This window comes from Chelonia mydas, chromosome 6 (assembly GCF_015237465.2).
Source record: "Chelonia mydas isolate rCheMyd1 chromosome 6, rCheMyd1.pri.v2, whole genome shotgun sequence".
In the NCBI taxonomy this organism is placed as follows: domain Eukaryota; kingdom Metazoa; phylum Chordata; order Testudines; family Cheloniidae; genus Chelonia; species Chelonia mydas.
The window spans coordinates 99,772,476-99,792,213 of NC_051246.2; the positions used below are offsets into that span (position 1 = coordinate 99,772,476).

Here is a 19,738-nt window from a genome sequence, read left to right on the forward strand (position 1 = left end):
CAGCAGCATTAGTTTCCCAGAATTCACATCCCTAAGTCACTATGGAAAAAGAAGAAGCTGCATACGTTTCCAACTACCGCAGTTTTTCCATACTTCCGTAAGGGAGGCCATGACTGGGCAAGCCATCCCTAGTCTTCTTCTGATTTCTTTGGAGCAGCTTCTTTGGTTGGATGTGTATGATCCCAGATAAACACATTCATATACCTCCTCTACAGTTTAACCATTGATTGTGATGTCTACTTTCATTCTGTTATTATTGATTGTATCAATATACATGCATTTTGTTTTGCCACGTTCAGGGATAGTCCATTTCCTCACTAAATGTTTTTACAGACTCCAACATTCACTGCATTGCATCAATGGTTGTAGCAAAGAATATCGCATCCTCAGCAAATCTGAGGCCAGTTAAGAGGTGTCCACCAAAGGAAATCCCAGCTCCATGCACTTTATAAAAACCTTCCAAGGCTTGTCACATGATAAATTCTGTATACATGTTGAAAAGACCTAGGCACAAAGCACAGCCTTGTCCCTCACCTGGCCCACTCACTGTCACCTGCTGCTGTTTACACTGTGCTCTCTTGTTGACAGTAGAGAATTGTGATGCGTTCTACTGAATGTTTAGAATCACCACATCTGCTAGTATCCCCTAGAGACGGTCATGTCTGAGGGTATCAGATGACTTGAAGTAGTCAATGAAACATAATTAATGAGGCAATTATACTCTCTACATTTTTCAGTGATATGACAGATTGTCATTGCATCCAATGAAGTGAGCTGTAGCTCACGAAAGCTCATGCTCAAATAAACTGGTTAGTCTCTAAGGTGCCACAAGTACTCCTTTTCTTTTTACGAATACAGACTAACACGGCTGTTACTCTGAAACCTGTCATTGCCAGTAATAGGCTGCTCTGACATAGCGGTCAGAGACAGGGGCATAGTCAGGGTCACTGTCAGAAGTCACATCAAAGGTCAAAGCCAGAGTGAGAAGCCAAGCCAGGGGTCAGTACCAGGGTCAAAGTCAGTAGATACGCCAAGGATTAAGCCACAATCAGAGACAGAAGTAACGCCAAAGGTCAAACTGGAGTCAGTCGCTAGAATTAGGATTAGGAAGCAGGAACCAAGAACAAGGAGCAGTAGAGGAGCAAAGAGCAGAAACAAGGCCAGGAGGCAGGAACTAGGATAAAGCTGTGGTAACAGGAGCAAAGAGCAGGAACCAGGCAAGAAGACAGGAATTTGGTCTCAGGGGTCTAGTCAGCAGCATGCCCAACAACTAGTTTCTCAGACAAATGGTGGGACAAGAACAGGAAGCTTTGTGCATGGTGGTATCTAATCAGCAGTCTGCTGCTAGTCACCTGACCCTGCTGAGTCAACAGGTGTAGCCTCTGGGGGTGAGGTATTCGCTACAGTTCCCTCATCTGGACTTGCTGTGGGGTAAAGCAGAGGGGAAGGCTGGTTGGCCACCCCCTGGGCCTGGATTCAAGACTCATAGCTCCTGACACAGATAGTCAAGATTTAATCATGTGTGTTTTGTTCCTCTCTGAAACCAGCTGCTGATGGTGGTAGATCTGCTTCTATAATTCACTTCATGCCACCCTGAATTATGTAGAGCAATACTTTACTCATGTGTGATATCAAGGAGATGGGCTGAAGATACGGTACTCTGTTATATCCCTGTTCTTTGATAAGGGCAGAAAGATTCCCTTCATCCAATTGTCTGGCCAATTTCTAGTCATCCATACATCATTGCAATTTTTTCCACATGAGATCAATACCACAGTCATCAACCACTTTTAGCAGTTCTGCTGGTACATTAAATATCCTAGTTCTTTCCCTGGTTTCATTTTCATAATAGCACACACCACATCCCCTCGCAGGCTGCATACTCACTTTTCTATCATCCTGTATTGTAAGTGGCTCTGATGAGGCATACAGATTGGCACAGTAATCTCTCCACCTGCATTTGATATCCTCACCTACGTCAGAGGTAATGCCCTCTATTTATACCCTGTTCATCACTGTTCCAGGAGTGCCTTACAGAATTACCTTGGCCCATTATGCAGTCTAATCATTATTGATATTTGGTTTTCTTTTCCTGTTATTATTATGCAGGAAAGCTCTCGGGAGGAGATTTATTTATAGGCGTTTCTATGACACTCATCACTAGAGTATTGCTGTGCCTCACTGTCATTAATGAATTGACCCTCCCAATACCATTGTGAAGGAGGGATGTTTTATTATCCCCATTTTGCAGGCTGGGAATCGTGGCACAGAGAAGTCTGTGACAGAGCCAGGACAGAGTTGACATTTGTCCTAACAGCTGTGAGCTTTGTGGTCATCATTATAATCTCCAGTGGAAAGGAATTCCAAAGCCATGGACCAGTCTACTGCTCTCACAAGTTTTAACCCTGTCATTGACAATTCCATTGTCCCTGAAAAGCATGACCTATTACAGAAGTTCATGGTCACACAAAACAAGGCAGATGATAGATAGGTAGCCTGAGTTTGAGGCATTGATTTGAAGATCAGGGTCAGACTATAATTTGAATTGATATCCAATGGGGAACCAGTATAATGCCTGGGGCATGTAGGTAACATGTTAACAACATCTGATATTGCTTAGCAGGTGCACAGCCACATTTTAAGGCAGCAGGAGCTCTTTAGGAGTTGTTGTCATTCTGAAGCACAGTTACAGCAGTTGAGCCTGATGGTCACAAGGTAAGTCAGCACCTGAGGTAATGGATGTAACCTCCTGAATATTCAGAAATGGAGAAAGGTTCTTCTGGCCCCTCTTACCATATGGGAAATCAGCAGCAGCAGCAGAGTCTGAGCAAACCCTGAAATTATGAACTGTCAACAAGCAGAGGGTCAACTCCCTCAACTAAGGATGATGCACTTGTCTACACTTAATAGAACAAGAATCCCAGCATAGATTACTCATAGACTTTAAGGTCAGAAGGGGCCGTCGTGATCATCTAGTCTGACCTTTGGATAATTCTTTGGTGTGTTCCATCTTTCCACTAACATCATTTGCTTCTTGACCATAGTTAGTTTAACCCAGACAACTATCCTCTGGCAGTATATGTCTACACTAGGCCATTTGCCCCTCAATTGCCAATTCAATCAAAGAACTTATATTTTTCAAGTCTTGTGTGGACACTCTGCATATATTTGATCCAGGCTACACACATATGTACACGTGTTTGTGCACACTAGCCTTTATAAATATGTTAACCACCTCCATTTAATTGGCAATCAATTTGAGTCTAATCAAAAAAATTTTAAAAAAGTAATGCAAAAAAAGCAGCAGGACAGCTGGGAGGTGATGCTATGAACTGCTGACTTGAGGGCAGGGCGAGGGATAAGTAGAATGGGATGTCAAGAGGACTGATTCTGGGTTCCTTGGAGGGAAGTGCTATTATTTGGCTCAACTAGTATTCTAGCTCCTTTTGTGTCTTCAAAAGAGTCCAAAGCCAAGAAAAAATGTTTTCCTTGCCAACAGAGGACAAATACAACACACAAACCCTCTTGAGCTTTTGGAGGGTTATTCAGTGGAAGCAGCCCAAATTTATCCAAGGGCAGAAATTTGGCAAAAAAAAAGAGAGTAAAAAAACCAACCTCTTCCACTTTTTTTCTTCCTTTCCAGTTCTATTAAATCCCTTCTAAGGATTGTGTTCAACTTTATAATCATTGCCTCCCTCACCATCATTCTCCTCCAAATGGATTCCTATCATCAAGCAGACAAAAGGATGTTCCTGCTGCATTTGTTTCTCTATTATTATGACTTCTCATTAAGAAGATAATAACTCTTCTTTAGACTCTTCCTCTCCTTGTTTTTTTCCTCTTCAGTGATTAAGAGATGCTTGCTGTAGATTCACCTTTATTCCCAGTCCTACAATAATGTTCTGAGGACTCATTAAGTTGCCAACAATTTTTTTAGACAATCTATTTCTTTGCCAGCTCTACCTTAACCAACCCAACAAAATAACAAGAAACAGGATGTGCGTAGAATCATCAAAGCTAACTCATGACCTTATAATTGTAACCCTTATCCTTCGTTTACCTGCCAGCTCCCTTTATTTTTGCATTCTCTTGTCCTATTATGTTTCTATTTAAATGCTAAGTTCTTAGGGATGAGGACCTGGTCTCTGCCCATAAAGCATCCAACACACTTTGGACACTACATAAATAAATGATATGTAGAAGATTAATACACCATTTCAACTTAGTCTACAATGTTTTCCCCTTGCATTCCTACATTTCCTATATAAATTCTTTCTTTGGATTCCACATCCTTAATTGTCAGTTCAGCTTCTGAAACTGTGGCCACGTTAATTACCATGCTCTCTAATTTTTGCCTGAAAAACATTTTATATCAACTTCAATTCAATGATTGCTTTTCATGGGTCAAATCAAAAATGCATCTAAATAATAGTAAGAGTGATGTCTAGGGACCTAATGATGACTCTATGCTTTGTCTTATACAGCAGAGATAACCTCATGCCTCATAGCTTCTGCTAGGATGTGACACTGACCGTTTTATTAGGGAGCAAGAGAATCATATCAACCTGACAAGGACCAAATATGCAGTGGGATTAAGCCTCAGACATTAGCATCAGAAGAGTCTTGCTAAATTGTAAACAATGTCATACATCCCAAGTCATTTGATGCTCGGAGTCTCTGAACAAAGCAATGGAATTTTGCAATGTTATTTCATTAAATAAATAATAGATAATATAGACAATATAATTGTCTTGTGAAACTTTAGCCCAATACAAAAATACACTTAAATAGAACGAGAATCCCAGCATAGATTACTCATAGACTTTAAAGGCAGAAGGGACCATCATGGTCATCTAGTCTGACCTCCTGCACAATGCAGGCCACAGAACCTCACCCACCCATTCCTGAAATAGACACTTAACCTGTGGCTGAGTTACTGAAGTCCTCAAATCACAGTTTAAAGATTTCAAAATACAGAGAATTCACCATTTACACTAGTTTATATCTGCAAGTGACCCAGGCCCCATGCTGCAGAGGAAGGTGAAAAAACCCCAGGGTCTATGCCAATCTGACCCTGGAGAAAATTCCTTCCCAACCCCAAATATGGTGATCAGTTAGACCCTGAGCACCGTGGGCAAGACCCACCAGGCAGATACCTGGGAAAGAATTCTCTCTGGTAACACAGAGCCCTCCCCGTCTCATGCATTGTCTCCAGTCATTGGTGATTTTTGCTACTGGCAGTTGCCGTTGTAGGCAGTCCCTTCATACCATCCCCTCCATAAACTTATCAAGCTCAGTCTTGAAGCCAGTTAAGTTTTTTGCCCCACACTGCTCCCCTTGGAAGGCTGTTCCAGAACTTCACTCCTCTGATAGTGACAAACCTTTGTCTAATTTTGAGCCTAAACGTGTTGATTGACCATTTAAAATGAATGAAGTGTTAGATTTATACTAACTACGGTAGCTACTTCTTTAAAATGCCTCTATAGATGAGCTGATCGATTAGGAAAAAGTCTATCTGCCTTACATACACTCATACTTATAATTCTCTCTATGAAATACAAAAACACATTTTAAATTTACTGTATTTATGGTTGCTTGGTTTTTTTCTAACCAAATAAGAAACAAAATCCATTTAATCCAAGACTACTATCTATCCTAGGTAGGGTGACTTAGTGGCTAGAGCACTGGACTAAGTCTCAAGAGAGCTGGCTTCTATACCTGGCTCTGCCAGGGACCTTAGGCAAGTCATTTTCCTCTTGAAAAGTGCAATACAAGAGCTACATAGTGTCATTTTTATAAGTTAGGAGCATAACCTTGCATCATAGCAATGAGGGAGGTCAAGAGAAATGGGGCAGTGCTGGAGATGAAGATGATGCCTGAGTCATCCTGCTATGAATGATGTGACCCATCAGGGAAGTGCTGCCACCCTTGTTGCAAGTGGCAGCTTTTTAACAATGTACAAAACAGAAATTTAGGGCAAAGAGTAAAAAAAAACCCTGTCATGCATAAGGCCTGATTCTCATTTACATTATAGACCTTTTATACTGCTCTAGCCATGTAAAGGGAACTTAAAGTGAACATAAATTAAATGTACAGCCACTTTAAGGGCCCTTTACACTGGTGGAGTATAAGGGGGCATAGTGTATGTAAGAATCAGGCCCATTGTACTAAAAATAGTAATCAATCGGCCAAATCAATGGGTCTTCACTCACGCAGAACAGCCAGAGAGCTCAGTAATTTTGTCCAGTGCATGCAAAGTGTTTTGTGATTCTTAGTTGAAAGGTGCCATGTAAGTGCAAATATTAATATTGTCATTTCCTGATTGTCTTATATGAGTGGGAATTAATTAGCCCAAGTTTTTCCAAATAAATTCTGTATTTTTGCAGATCATTTTTTTCTGCCACAATCAGCTTCTCCATCATCTCTACTGGGTATATCAAGATTCATAAATCTGTCTCATGAATTCCCAGCATGCAACCCCTGGGGAGCAGCCAAGTGAAGCTGAAACAGAATGACAGGCTAAGGCCCCATTCATAATCAGACTTTTCCTTGAAGGTTATTGAGTCCGGCATGCTGGGTGGCACTCTCTGGGTATCATGCCCAACCAAGAAACTGCAATGCTTAGGCAGAGGAAAAGCCCAAGGGTGACATCCTGGCTAAACTGACATCAGTGAAAGTTGGTTATTGATCAGGTTTTCACCCAAGTACCGTAGGGACTCTACGGACTACAGACTCTCCTTTGCTGACCTCCAACTTGACTTTCATTCCAGCTACATATTTCACTATACGAATTTATTTTAAAACAGCATGGAATCAGCACCATCAGTGAGGCAATAAGCGCATTTTATGAGCTTTCACTTTTATCTTCAACCTTAGACGCCCCTCCCCTTGTCCCCACTCTTTATTTATGGAAAGTCCTGCCTGCATTATTTCTAATTGATCCCCAGTTCTTCACACCTATTTTGAAGGAAGGGCCCTGTTAGAAAATCATCACTGTAACGGCCTGATCCCACAGTTCTAATACAGACAAATGTGCCCTTGCCTGTGTCAGGAATGCAGGGTTGAGCTATTCATCAATTACATGGATGTTTCCTAGACACAATAAGGGTAACTAAATTAGTAGGAGTATAAGTATTACTATAGTGCCTAGGAGCCCTAGTCATGGACCGGGACTCTATTGTGCTGGGTGCTGCGTGACTACTCAAAAATGGTATTTGATTTCAAATATATTTCTTCACTTGCTGGATAGTCTTCATTGGAGCTACTCGTGCCCCTCTGTCTTAGTGACTGAACCATACACATACCCTGGCAGTAGTGGAATTCCACTTGGGATGAATGTGGTTCGTTATTCCTAACTATACCTCTGAGGATTGCACAAGTGGGGAAAAAAGCCAAATTGACTTAACTGAATTGTTAAATATTGAAAAGAAACATAACACTAATTAAGAGACCACTTCGGAACAAACACGGGATACTCACTTAGTTTTTATTCAGTTCTGACTTGGGCCAACCTCCCACTGAAGTCAGTGTGAGAGATGAGAGCCAAATGATGCAGTGTTTAATCAAGCAAAATTCCTGTTGAAGGGCTTCTTCTTCTCAGGTAAGTACCTCGGGGATCTTTACGATTAAGTACAAGAGGACATTGTCTCAGCGTGCATTTCTAGAGTAGCTGCAGTAGAACGCCTGGGATAGCTGGTGGAGACTATGGACCTGGTTCTCCTCTCACCTTGGTCTTATACAGATGTAACTCCATAGGCTATTGGAGTTCTTCCAGTCTTACACCAGTCTCCCACACATCTTCTGGAGTCCCCCATAAATCAACTTATTTCAGGAAGACATCCTTAAACTAACAGAGGATGTAACTAGGAATAAAATTCTGTGTGATTCATAGTTTAATTTGCTGGGCCTTTCAGCTAATGGGAAGTATAATTAACAGAAAGTCAGATGATCTCTAATCTGTTAGGGTTTCAGCTATGTGAAATTACAGCTACATGGAAACAAAGATGTTCTTAGACTAGAAAAAAAGCTTTGAGAGGATTTAGGAAGAGCTACGAATGGAAAAGTTAACAGGATACAAGAAATAATGACACAAGGTGATATCCATATTGTATGGCTGCCATTCCATGAGCATCTCAAGGAAAATGAGATCCAAATGATTTTTTTTAAATAGATATCAGTCTTTCCTGATACTTACGACCAAGTAGCTGCCTCTCTTTGAGATATGGTCATTCAAAATGTAAAATAAAATGCGTTCCTGGAAATCTCATTCTCCTGATCCTCACATAATATATTCTTTCTATAGGTGCTTTGTCTTGACTGCAATACAATACAATGAAAAAGTTACAACCCTGCCACACCTCATGTTGGGGTATCACTGTTAAAGTATTCGCTGTATGAAAATGAAAAAATGAAATTATTTAAAAAGTAATTAAAAATTCTTAAGCTAGGTGTAAATGTGATAGCGCTTCCAATTTATGATGATGCTCCCCAAGGGGAAACATGTGGTGGGACACATCTTGAAGTCCTTTCTCCGATTTAGTCCTGCCTAAATAAGGCTAGTGGCTAGCTGGTAAGTCTTGCCCTCATGCTCATGGTCTAATTGATTGCCATATTTGGTGTCAGGAAGGAATTTTCACCTGAGTCAGATTGGCAGAGACCCTGGGTGGGTTTCACCTTCTTCTGCAGCATGGGACGTAGGTCACTTGCAGATTTAAACAAGGGTAAATGGTGAATTCTCTGTCATTTGAAATCTTTAAACCGTGATTTGAGGACTTCAATAACTCAGCCAGAGGTTAGGGGTCTATTACAGGAGTGGGTGGGTGATGTTCTAGGGCCTGCAATGTGCAGGAGGTCAGACTAGATGATCATGATGGTCTCTTCAGACCTTAGAGTCTACAAATCTAAGGATTCAGGATTCAGCCTGTAGCAAACACACTTGTGTTGTGAAGGAGATGAAGCTTTTCCATGTCTAATTTTATACAAAAACAACAGGACAGACCTTAGCATTTTTGTCAGGGCTGCAAAACATATGGGGCCTGATTCAAAGCCCATTGAAGTCAATGGGAGTCTTTGTACTAGCTTCAGGCCCTTTGAACTTTGAATCAGGCCCTTTGCCTCCAAACTCCCCTCTCACAAAGAAAATAATACTGACTCCTGTCCCACCCATCCCGAGTTAAAGAAAAACCCTGACTTTTACCCCTTCCATGGTCACAACCCACTGGACCCTAATGTGGATGAACATAACAACCTCAGATTTTATAAATGATCAGTGTAACCGTGTCTCTGAAAGCACAAAAGTTGCTGCTTTTAGAGCCCATCCCTCTCCATTTTTTGCAAACCTCAGAAGGATCCTGAAGGAACCACCAGCCAGCTGAGCTAATGAAATCGACAGCAGACTGGATGAGCACATATTCACCTCAGGAATCACACCGTAGCCTGTCATACAGTCATGTTATCATCCTGCCCCCTCCACAATGCCTCTGAGTAAGCATCCCCCTAGAGCCAGCCCTCCCACACATGCAGAGTCTTAGGGCTTGTACACTCTACCACTTATGTGAGTATAACGGATATCACTCAGGGGTGTGAATAAGCCACCCCCATGCGCGACGTAAGTTACACAGACTTCAGCGCCGGAGTGAACAGTGTTATGTCAGCAAGAGAGCTTCTCCCACCAACATAGCTACCACCTCTCACAGAGGTGGTTTTATTATGCCGATGGGAAAGCTCCCTCCCATTGGCATGGAGCGTCTTCACCGGCTGCGCTGCAGCAGGGCAGTTGCACCACTGTAGCACTTCTAGTGTAGACTAGCCCAGAGAGTTAATATGACGATCCTTCAGCATACATCCCAAATGTAGATGGCTCGTTTCAATAAAGGGAGCAAGCACACAATCTTCAGGTTCCATCCCCCTATCCTCCTGCTGCAGGAGTAGAACCCAGGTGTTGCCAACATTTAGAAAAGCTTTGCAATGGACAGTTGCCCAAATAAGCTGCTGTTCTGGGACCTGTAAGGTCACCAACCATTGAAACATTTTGTGAACAGCTGGGTGAGTTTAGGATTTGTATAGTCTTTTACAACATTAACTACTAAATTACTATAATCCCCCCGAGAAACAGACAATTATTATCCCCATTTTAGATATGTGGAAACTGAGGCACAGAGAAGTTAGAGCCAAATTCCAAGATATTCAAAAATGTATGCCAAAGTTGGGCCCCAAGGCCATATTTTAGACATCCAGATACTGTAAGTGGCTTGATTATCAGAAGTGAAGAGCACTTGAAGGCCAGCCCAAACTTCAAGCGTGAGGAGTCTGATCTTCAGGAACAATCAGTTCCAAGTTCTCTGTCTCAGTCACCAGTTTGCACTTGCTACATTTTCAAGACTCCATACAAGGAAAAAAGTTTTAGAAAGTTATTTTCTTTTAGAATGAAAGCTGACATTCCTGGTTAGTTTTCTAGGCCCTCCAAACATGAGCTGACTCTGGCTGCTAGTACTCTGCACTTCTACAGCATCTTCTATTTGAGAATTTCAAAGTGGGTTTTTTTGACAAATATTTATGAACTGAACCGGGTGTTATTATACATATTTTACAGATGGGGAGACTGCAGGACAAAATGTTTGACTTTTCCCAAGGAAACAGAGTATATCAGTGATAGAAACAGGAATTAAATTTAAATCTCTTGCCTTCTAATCCTGTGTTTTAGCACCAGACCTCCCCACAAGAATTCACAACCCAAGCACTACTTAGAATCTAATATTATAAATCTATCTGAATGTTGTCCCCTTACTCTTATAGGAAATGGATCACATGTGATTTGGAGAAATCTAATAGTTTTCTTTTTGTGTCTCTCCTAAAGTTTATAATCTAAGAAGTGAAGAATAGGAACAGGAAGGAGATGAGGACATGTACAGAAAATAGTTTCCATATACAGGATGCACAAGAGAGTCAACTCTCAAAAGTTTACAATTGCTTTTCTATACTGTATGGCCAGTCTTTTCGCACCTCCTTCAGTATTTTGTTCAAAAGTCCCTCTTTCTGCTCTGTTTAGGGCTTTTTTCTTCCATTTCATTCAAGTCATCCAATTTCTCTTTGGTCTATTGTCAAAGGGCCAGCACAGGTTGGCTTATAACAGTGCTCCTGTCAGGCAGGTAGGCCCAGATCTGTAAAGATATTTCAGGGCCTACATCCCAGACTTAGTCTCGGGTTTAGGCACCTAAGTCCCAGTTTTGACTCTGCTGCAATCCACAAAACTCCTGCCGAATCCTGTCGGTTCCTAAGTTTTCAGAGTAAAAGTTCCCTTGGTGCCTTGATTTCAGTCTCCAGGCATGCCCATCGCTGCCTCCTTCTCGGTGTCTCAGTGCCTATCTCCTGCCTAAGCCCCAGAGCAATTCACAAACCAGGGAAGATCAGCATTCAGCCACCTAACTTGCGTGTGAGGCCTGATCTGGTAGGTGGGTTCAAAGGCTGCCTACTGAATCAGGGACCATTCAAAATATGGAAACAGCCGCACTTATAACCCAGGGGTTAGGAACTACACCTGCAATGGGGGAAGGTCCAGGTACAATTTCTGCCTCTCTGTTAACAGGGTAGAAAGGATTTGAATTGAATTTGAATCACTAATTAATGAGTTATTTTCACTGCAGTATATTCATCTTAAGAAGCAGCTGTGTGCTGACAAAACTACAAACTTTCACTTCAGGCAAACTGGGATAACACCAGCTGTGCAGTGAGACAATGCAGTTATTGCTAGGAGAAACTGTTCTGTACCCTGTGCTGCAGCAGGCATCAGTATTTGAGATAGGCCTGAACTGAACGCCATTGGCAAACACAAACTTTGAGAAGTTCACGTCTTTCCCTGAATTTCATGGACAGGCCCTGTCTCTATAACAAGTGAAACAAGAGCCCTATATCTGACCAGGCATAAACATTGAGGCTATTTGGATCTGGATTCCCCTCTATCTAGACATTTATACTGCATTTATCAGTCGTATCTGAGCACCTGCACATCTGAACTTCACAGCCTGGGATCATCTCTGGTCTCTCTCAATAAAACAAGTAGTGTTTGTGCCATAAGACAAATGTTTTTGGAATGCAGAAGAGGGGATCAGTGTGGAGAGCACCTTTCAGCCACACCGAGTTTCTCCTAGATCCACGCAGCTGTCATGTGTCTTCCTTCTGTGCTTTGCCTCCCAAGGCAAGACCCTTCCAGGGGACATAGGACCTAGGGCTCAGGTCAGAGGTTTGACCTTGCAAACTCATCACAGGCTTCATCTCCTCTCTACAGCCTCTCCTTACTTCCCCCTTCTAACAAAGGCTACTCCAGCTTGAAAGAGCACAGACCCTGGCCTATTGTTAAAGTCTCCCTTTCATTCCCCTTTTGGATCTGTTCCATGAGAATGTACTCCAGTAGCTCAGAGCTGAGTCCTCATTATAACTCTAGGGAGTATGATCTATGCATTCATCTACACAATGAAAGTTAGTCTAATTGAATTAATAATAAACATCACCCCTAGGTGTAGCTTTGAGATGAAGACATGTAACACCGCCAGGACCCAAGGAGGTTACCCCATCAGTTCCATTATTCTGAACTCATGGTCTTACAGGCAGGCCAACACTTGGTGCACTGCAGTAATCCATTGTTCCAGCAAGGGAAGATGTCACTTTTTAAAATCAACATAAAAGGTAGAAAGCAAAAATGTTAACCCCTTGACAATAATCTGAAACACTGTTTTGTGTTCTTACACTCAGCTCAGTTACAAGTGCAGCTTTATAATGTATCATCACATTTCACCACAGCTGTGAGCCATGCTTACCTATTCCCAGTCATTCATAAGAATCAAATAGAATTCTTCTTTATTGAGAAAATACATTTTAATATTTTACACTAGCTGGCCTTAAGCTATTCAGTATGTCACGCTGCTAAACCTGTTTAATTTACTATTTAGAAATGATTCCCAGTTAGCCAGTGAAATGCCTGAGGACAAACTGAATTTATGAGAGATAAGGTTTGTTCAGAATATCTGACTTGCAGTGACACAACCTGCCTGTATATGAGATTAATGCCACCACCTTTGAGGTAAAAGAAAAGACAAAATGTTGTGTACACTTGAGAACTGAAACCTGGTTCAGACTACATGACATTAAGAAATATACTGGTGTTGCACTCTATAGGCAGCAGTCTTTAGCATCCTGTTGAGATAGAATTTCTAATAGGCAGGAAAAAGTGTTTGTTAGAAAAACAAGAACTTTGCATATCTTTCATCACTGACTTTCACACATACAGCACACAAATTTCTTGCTTTAATATTCATTCCTAGAACTGCTCCATTATGTATTGCACCTCAAGAATAGCAGGAAATGTTGACCTCAGTAGCCCTCGCACGATTTGTATTAGAAACGGATCAGAGCAAAAATCCCAGACCAGAAGCTTTCAACTTGGAAAAGTTCAGATACAAGTCCAGGTTCCACCTTCAGAGCTGAACTCCTGCCTGTACATATGTTCTTATAAAGAAAAACACCAGAACTGAACACACTGTGCTCTGGGGAGATGCAGATGCAAATTCAGATCTGCAATTTGATGGTCAGGTCCATCAGTAACATGTATATAGGCCTTAAATTAATCTCATGGTATAAAATACATACGTTGCTACATTTTTCTCAGTTGGGTATAACATAATTCTGCGAGAGCGAGATATAAGATAAGCAATTGCCAGATGTCAAAATTTATACACTTTTAAAATATATATAGTTTCCTCTTGTGAACTATAGAGTTGTGAGATTCTCAACAGTTTGACCAGGCAGGAGGAATTGGGTTCAGCTTCATGCAAAGGTTTTGTGAACCTAAGCAAGCCTCTTGCTTCAGTTCTGGACCCATCACAAAACTCCATTCCAGGTGAGTATAAAATAGTTTCAAGTTTGCTTGCAAACATTTTGCACTGCATTTGAGAATAGATCTGAACGTCCATCTACAATGTTTTGGGGCCATCCTCTCCAGACTCCAGGTCAGAACATTGAACAACTACAATTTGAGGACTTCAGTAGCACAGATATAGGTGTGAGGTTTTTTGCAGGAGTTGTGGGTGAAATTCTGTGGCCTATGTTGTGCAGGAGGTCAGACTAGATGATCATAATAGTCCCTTCTGACCTAAATTTCTATGAAACTAAAAAGAGGCTGTCTGCCACAAAATCCATCACAGGTTTTGCGCTGAGCCTAATGAAGGTTAGGACAGGACTTGAGCAGACCTCCCAACAGTCCCAGGTTTTTCGGGACTATCCCACTTTGAATGCCAAAACCCTCTGCCTCAGTTGAAGTGACTATTTCTGCATTCAGGGGCACTTGGGATGGGAGGTTGGAGTCTCCAGGCTCTTTGGAGAGGGCCCCAAAACCAAGTGGCATTGTGACCTGGCACACAGGATTGCAGCACCACTCAGGACCAGCCCATCTACCCCTCGATAGATGCAGATGGAGGGGCTCACAGGCCAAATTTGAGTGGCACTGCAACAAAGTGTGCTAGATTGCAATGCCAATCAAATTTGGCCCATACACACCTCTGTCTCTAGCTATGGAGGGGGAAAGGGGCCAGACATAAGTGGCGCTGTGTCCCACGTTAGCCACTTGAAATGTTGGGAGCTATGCTTTGGCGTGTGAATACTTATGCACTGCAGACCTCATCAATAAAGCTCACTCATGTACCTCAATATTGAGGTTCAGTGCTGCAATTTGAGCTTCTCCCAGTAAATAGGGATAGAACATTCTCAGACTGAAATGCCAAACACATCAGGCCAAATTCAACCCTAGTGTATCCTCACTGACTTCAGATGATCTACATCAGCACAGAATATGGCCCCCTCGACACTACTGTAGAATAAAGCAAGTGTTGTCACTCTTCTGAAGTGAAATTCTAATCTTCCTCATCAAACCAGATTTTCACTACAAGAATTCTGGACTTTTTGTGTATGATTTATTTATGACTCATTTATTAAATGAATAGTCATCTTATTAATGAACCCCAGCTTTATCAGTCAAGCCGGAAGTGTTCTTACGTTAGTGTGCACAGGCCTAACAACAAATAAATGATGCTTTAATGTGAATTCAGCATTGGTGAAAGCTGCCAGATTAGAAGCGCTGCAAACAGGAACATGTACCGCACAGCCAGCAGCAATGCAGACCTTTTCACAATATTTTGACTGGGAGGCACCACCTAAAGAGGATTCTCAAGTCCTTATACCCATTTGGTCTTTGACCCCTCTGTTGAGGCTGCCAGTTGGGATGGTGAATGTTGGCAATACCAACACTTCTTGAGTGGAACCTGGAATGAGACCAATTCATTTCACACAGGCCACCAAACAGCTCTCAGGTGATAACTTCTGTCACTACCCATTTGGTTGGATTCAAACCAGAGACTTCAAGCTGGAATGCGCCCTACCTCATTGCCAATCCCCCTGAGCCCTCCAGTCACCCTGTGGTCTGGACTTAGCAATGAAATATTAAGCTCATTTCTCAGAACTTCCAGGAAGAGGCTCAAAAAAAAAAAAAAGTTTCCTCCTTCACCGTGAGTTGCTGTCTTCCTCACATGTCTCACCTGAATCAGAGTCTCCAGCTCCAGTGGGGTCACACAAATATGCTCCCGAAGGAAATCCGCCTTCTCTGAGGCTATCGTATTTTTCTGGCTGCTTTCGAAAGGCTGCTCCAGGGCACGGAAGACAAGACCTCCAGTTACCAGGTAAGCTACAACCACAACAAAGATGGCCACCACTGTTTTCCACTTCATGACTGTCTGCAAGCCCTGGGAGGTGGTTTCCATGGTGGCGACCACAGTGGTCCGGGAAGAAACAGAGAGTCGTGGAGCTGGATGGTGCCCGTTAGTCTTGGGCTCAGAAGCTGGCATGGCTGAGGGAACAGCCACTGAAATGCAAAACAAAGGATGTTAAAAATAGGTTTCGTAGAAATTGATTTTTAATATATATTAGGACTGTCAAACAATTAAAAAATAATCACAATTAATTGCAAGATTTAAAAAATAGTTGTGATTAATCACAGTTTTAATCGCACTGTTGAACAGTAGAATACCAATTTAAATTAATTATAAATATTTTGGGTGTTTTTCTACATTTTCAAATATATTGATTTCAATTACAACATAGAATACAAAATGTACAGTGCTCACTTCATATATTTTTATTACAAATATTTGCACTGTAAGAAAGATAATAGTATTTTTCAATTCACCTCATACAAGTACTGTAGTGCAATCTCTTTATCGTGAAAATGCAACTTACAAATGTAGATTTTTCTTTACATAACTGCACTCAAAAACAAAAGCAATGTAAAACTTTAAAGCCTACAAGTCGAAGCATGAAGAGGCATACAAATGTTTAGCATATCTGGCATGTAATTACCTTGCAATGCCAGCTACAAATGTCCCATGCAAACACCGGTTCTCATTTTCTGGTGACGTAAATAAGAAGTGGGCAGCATTATCTCCCGTAAATGTAAACAAACTTGTTTGTGTTAGCGATTGGCTGAGTGAGAAGTAGGACGGAGTGGACTTGTATGAGGTGAATTGAAAAATACTATTTCTTTTATTTATCTTTCTTACAGTGCAAATATTTGTAATAAAAAAATAATATAAAGTGAGCACTCTACACTTTGTATTCTGTGTTATAATTGAAATCCATATATTTGAAAATGTAGAAAAACATCCAAAAACATTTTCACAGTTGCAGGAAATAATTACTTAATGACAATAGACACTGATATTCAAAAAGTCCTTTAAAGCACAAGTTATCAACATCATATGTCAAAATATACAGAGTTAATATCCTAAAATCAAATGTTAATAAGTTCTCAAACTGCATTTTTTTTAAACTTTGCCTATCTGTAAAATTCTGATTTTCATCATTGGAAATATATTTTCATCAGTTTTTGTATGTATGGTGCAATCGACCTTTATCAACATTTACCAATAAAAATCTAATCCTTCCAAGCCGCATTAAAAAATAAAATCTCTAATTGAAAGCATGGCCGGGATCTTTATGTATCTGCACATATAATTTTGTAAAGTATTATGTCCAAGATACACAGAAGAACCTTGTTACATTGTAATGATAATCTCAAAATGAAGGTTAACCTTTCCTCAAAGGATCCCTCAGCATTTCACATATTTATACAAACTATTTACAGAGATCATTTCACCCACTACTTCTAAGGACACACCAGCTGATGCAACAATTTAGGAAAGAAGTGGAGAAGTGTTTATCCAGTTAGAACACCAACAGGTATTTTAAGTTGGCAGAATGTAAATCACACAAAATGGAGTTTTGTCAGAACACTGGAATTAGCATCCTATTCTTACATAATTAATTATAAATTATTATTAATTTTTTATTAATAATTATTATTATGGAGTCATTAGTGACCAGAAGTGGTTAGAACTAGACCTGGTAGATTAGTGAAACATTTCTTTTCAAACATCTTGACAAATCAAAAGGCTGAGTTTGATTTACTATGATTTGTGGGACCATATGATTCATAAGTACTCAGAAAGCCACTGGGTTTTTGTGAAAGTGTTCGTGAATCCTGGGAGTTTTAAAGATTTTAGCATGAAACATGCTTCATCCAGTGTTCAGTGCCAGACATTTACTGTTCATGAAGGGTGAAATTCACCATCATGCGGAGAGTCAGCACAAGGCCTATGTGTCACTTAAATCCTGCTTAAGCCCTCAGAATAGGGCTACCTAGGCCTTTGAACTGGCATGCTACTTTTCAAGCTGATCTGACTATATACATAGCATATCATATCGGTTTTAGAGAGGATACCAGATTCATTTTAAACAGAACCTCTGCTGCAACCTTAACTATGGGGCTACTATCATTACTCCATAATCACTTTGAGACCACATTGGTTTTTCAGGGGCTCTCAACCTTTCCAGACTGATGTACTCTTTCAGGAGTCTGATTTGTCTTGCGTACCCCAAGTTTCACCTCACTTAAAAAATACTTGCTTATAAAATCAGGCATAAAAATACGAAAAGTGTCCCAGTACACTATTACTGAAAAATTGCTGACTCATTTTTACCATACAATTATAAAATAAATCAAATGGAATATAAAGGTTGTACTTACATTTCAGTGTATAGTACATAGAACAGTATAAACAAGTCATTGTCTGTATGAAATTTGAGTTTGTAACTTTGCTAGTGATTTTTATGTAGCCTACTGGAAAACTAGACAAATATCTAGATGAACTGCTGTATTGTACACCCTGGAAGACCTCTGCGTACCCCTGGTTGAGAACCACTGGTTTAAGTCGCGAATGAAATGAAACTAGATGACAAAAATATAGTCTCTGGTGCTAAACCAAGGCTGCCTTTACCCTCCAAGTACCTTAGCCTCTTCAAATTGAGAACTACACTTCGATGTTTACTGCATCTATGGGGAAGCAGTATTGTGAAGTGGCTGACTACATACAATTTGAACATACCAGCGTGATTACACCATTAACTAGACAATGGGTTACAATTCTCTCCCAGGAGAAGAACAATTTGTGGGTACAGAATAATTTACAGAAATTGCTGTCTACTAAAAATCAAATTTTCCTAAAACAGGTACTTTCTTAAGCATTACTTTGGGGATGGATCTTCCACCTGCAGAATGACCAACATACAACAGAAACCTACTGAATGTAGTTCTCTTCACATGTAAATTTAATACTGAACTAGCACATGAAACCAGCTTGCACCCAGGAATCAGAAGGAAAGTAGCTTTTCTGTCACTAATCCTCTCTCTACTTTCCCCCACATCCCAAGGATTTGTTGGCATGAACATAATGTGGGGAGTCAAAGGCCTGAATTCTAATCCCAGCTCTACTGCAACCTCCCTATATTTTGAGGCAAGTCATTTCACCTTTCAGTCTCAGTTTCCCATCTGTAAAATGGGAATAATAATGATTACTCTTCTACGTCACAAGGATGTTATGGGAATTAGTGCCGACATGGTACTTTCAGTATATAAAGGGCTGTAAAAATGCTGAGTTTTACTAAAATACAATCACCTCTGGAATTAAATGGAGAGGTAGTTTAACAATACACAGCAGCACTGCAAAACAGTTTAGGAAAGTGAAGAATTCCATACCCACTTGAAACAGCAAATTCCATTTACAATTACCACACAATTACCCAAACTGGAATTTAACTGGGAAATTAAGATTTTCACCCTCATTCATCCAAAAAGGTGACATAGGATGTTTAGTAACAGAAACTGGCCATGAGGTTTACACAGGTCATTTGAAAAGAATGTTGCCAGATGGAGAGCTCCCAGCATCCCTCATGGTTGTGTCAAGGGAAACAAGAGATATATTTGGCTTTGAGCATATTAAACTTATGCAGCACGTACCCCGGCCTAAAAGAAATGGAAGGGGATCTATGGCATAACTGATTTTTACAGCAGTTTAAGGTTCTTTTTGTTTTTGTGATTGGCTCGACTATAAAAACCACAAGAAAGGAATAAGTCTTGAAGATGCACAGGGTGTTCCAACTGCAAAGGGCAAAATGAAACAATTGATAAAAAGGTGTTACACAGCTAGCCACACAATATAGTGTGGTTATTGAATAGGCCACAGCTGTTATGACATTTTAAAGGTTGGAAACTTGGAGCGTATTAGGGCATAGTGGAACCAATGCTGGCTAGACTCTAGTCCAGTGGTTCCCAAACCTGTTCTGCTGCTTGTGCAGGAAAACC

General features: G+C 40.8%; 1 protein-coding gene across 1 annotated transcript in view; it reads right to left on the minus strand.

The window, feature by feature from the left end:
• Positions 1–19,738, minus strand: part of KCNK10 (potassium two pore domain channel subfamily K member 10) — a 103,408-nt gene that overhangs the window by 48,236 nt on the left and 35,434 nt on the right. Inside the window, exon 2 of the mRNA XM_007055931.3 lies at positions 15,582–15,904. Coding sequence (XP_007055993.1) covers positions 15,582–15,904 — 323 coding nt within the window. The remainder of the gene's footprint in view (positions 1–15,581; positions 15,905–19,738) is intronic.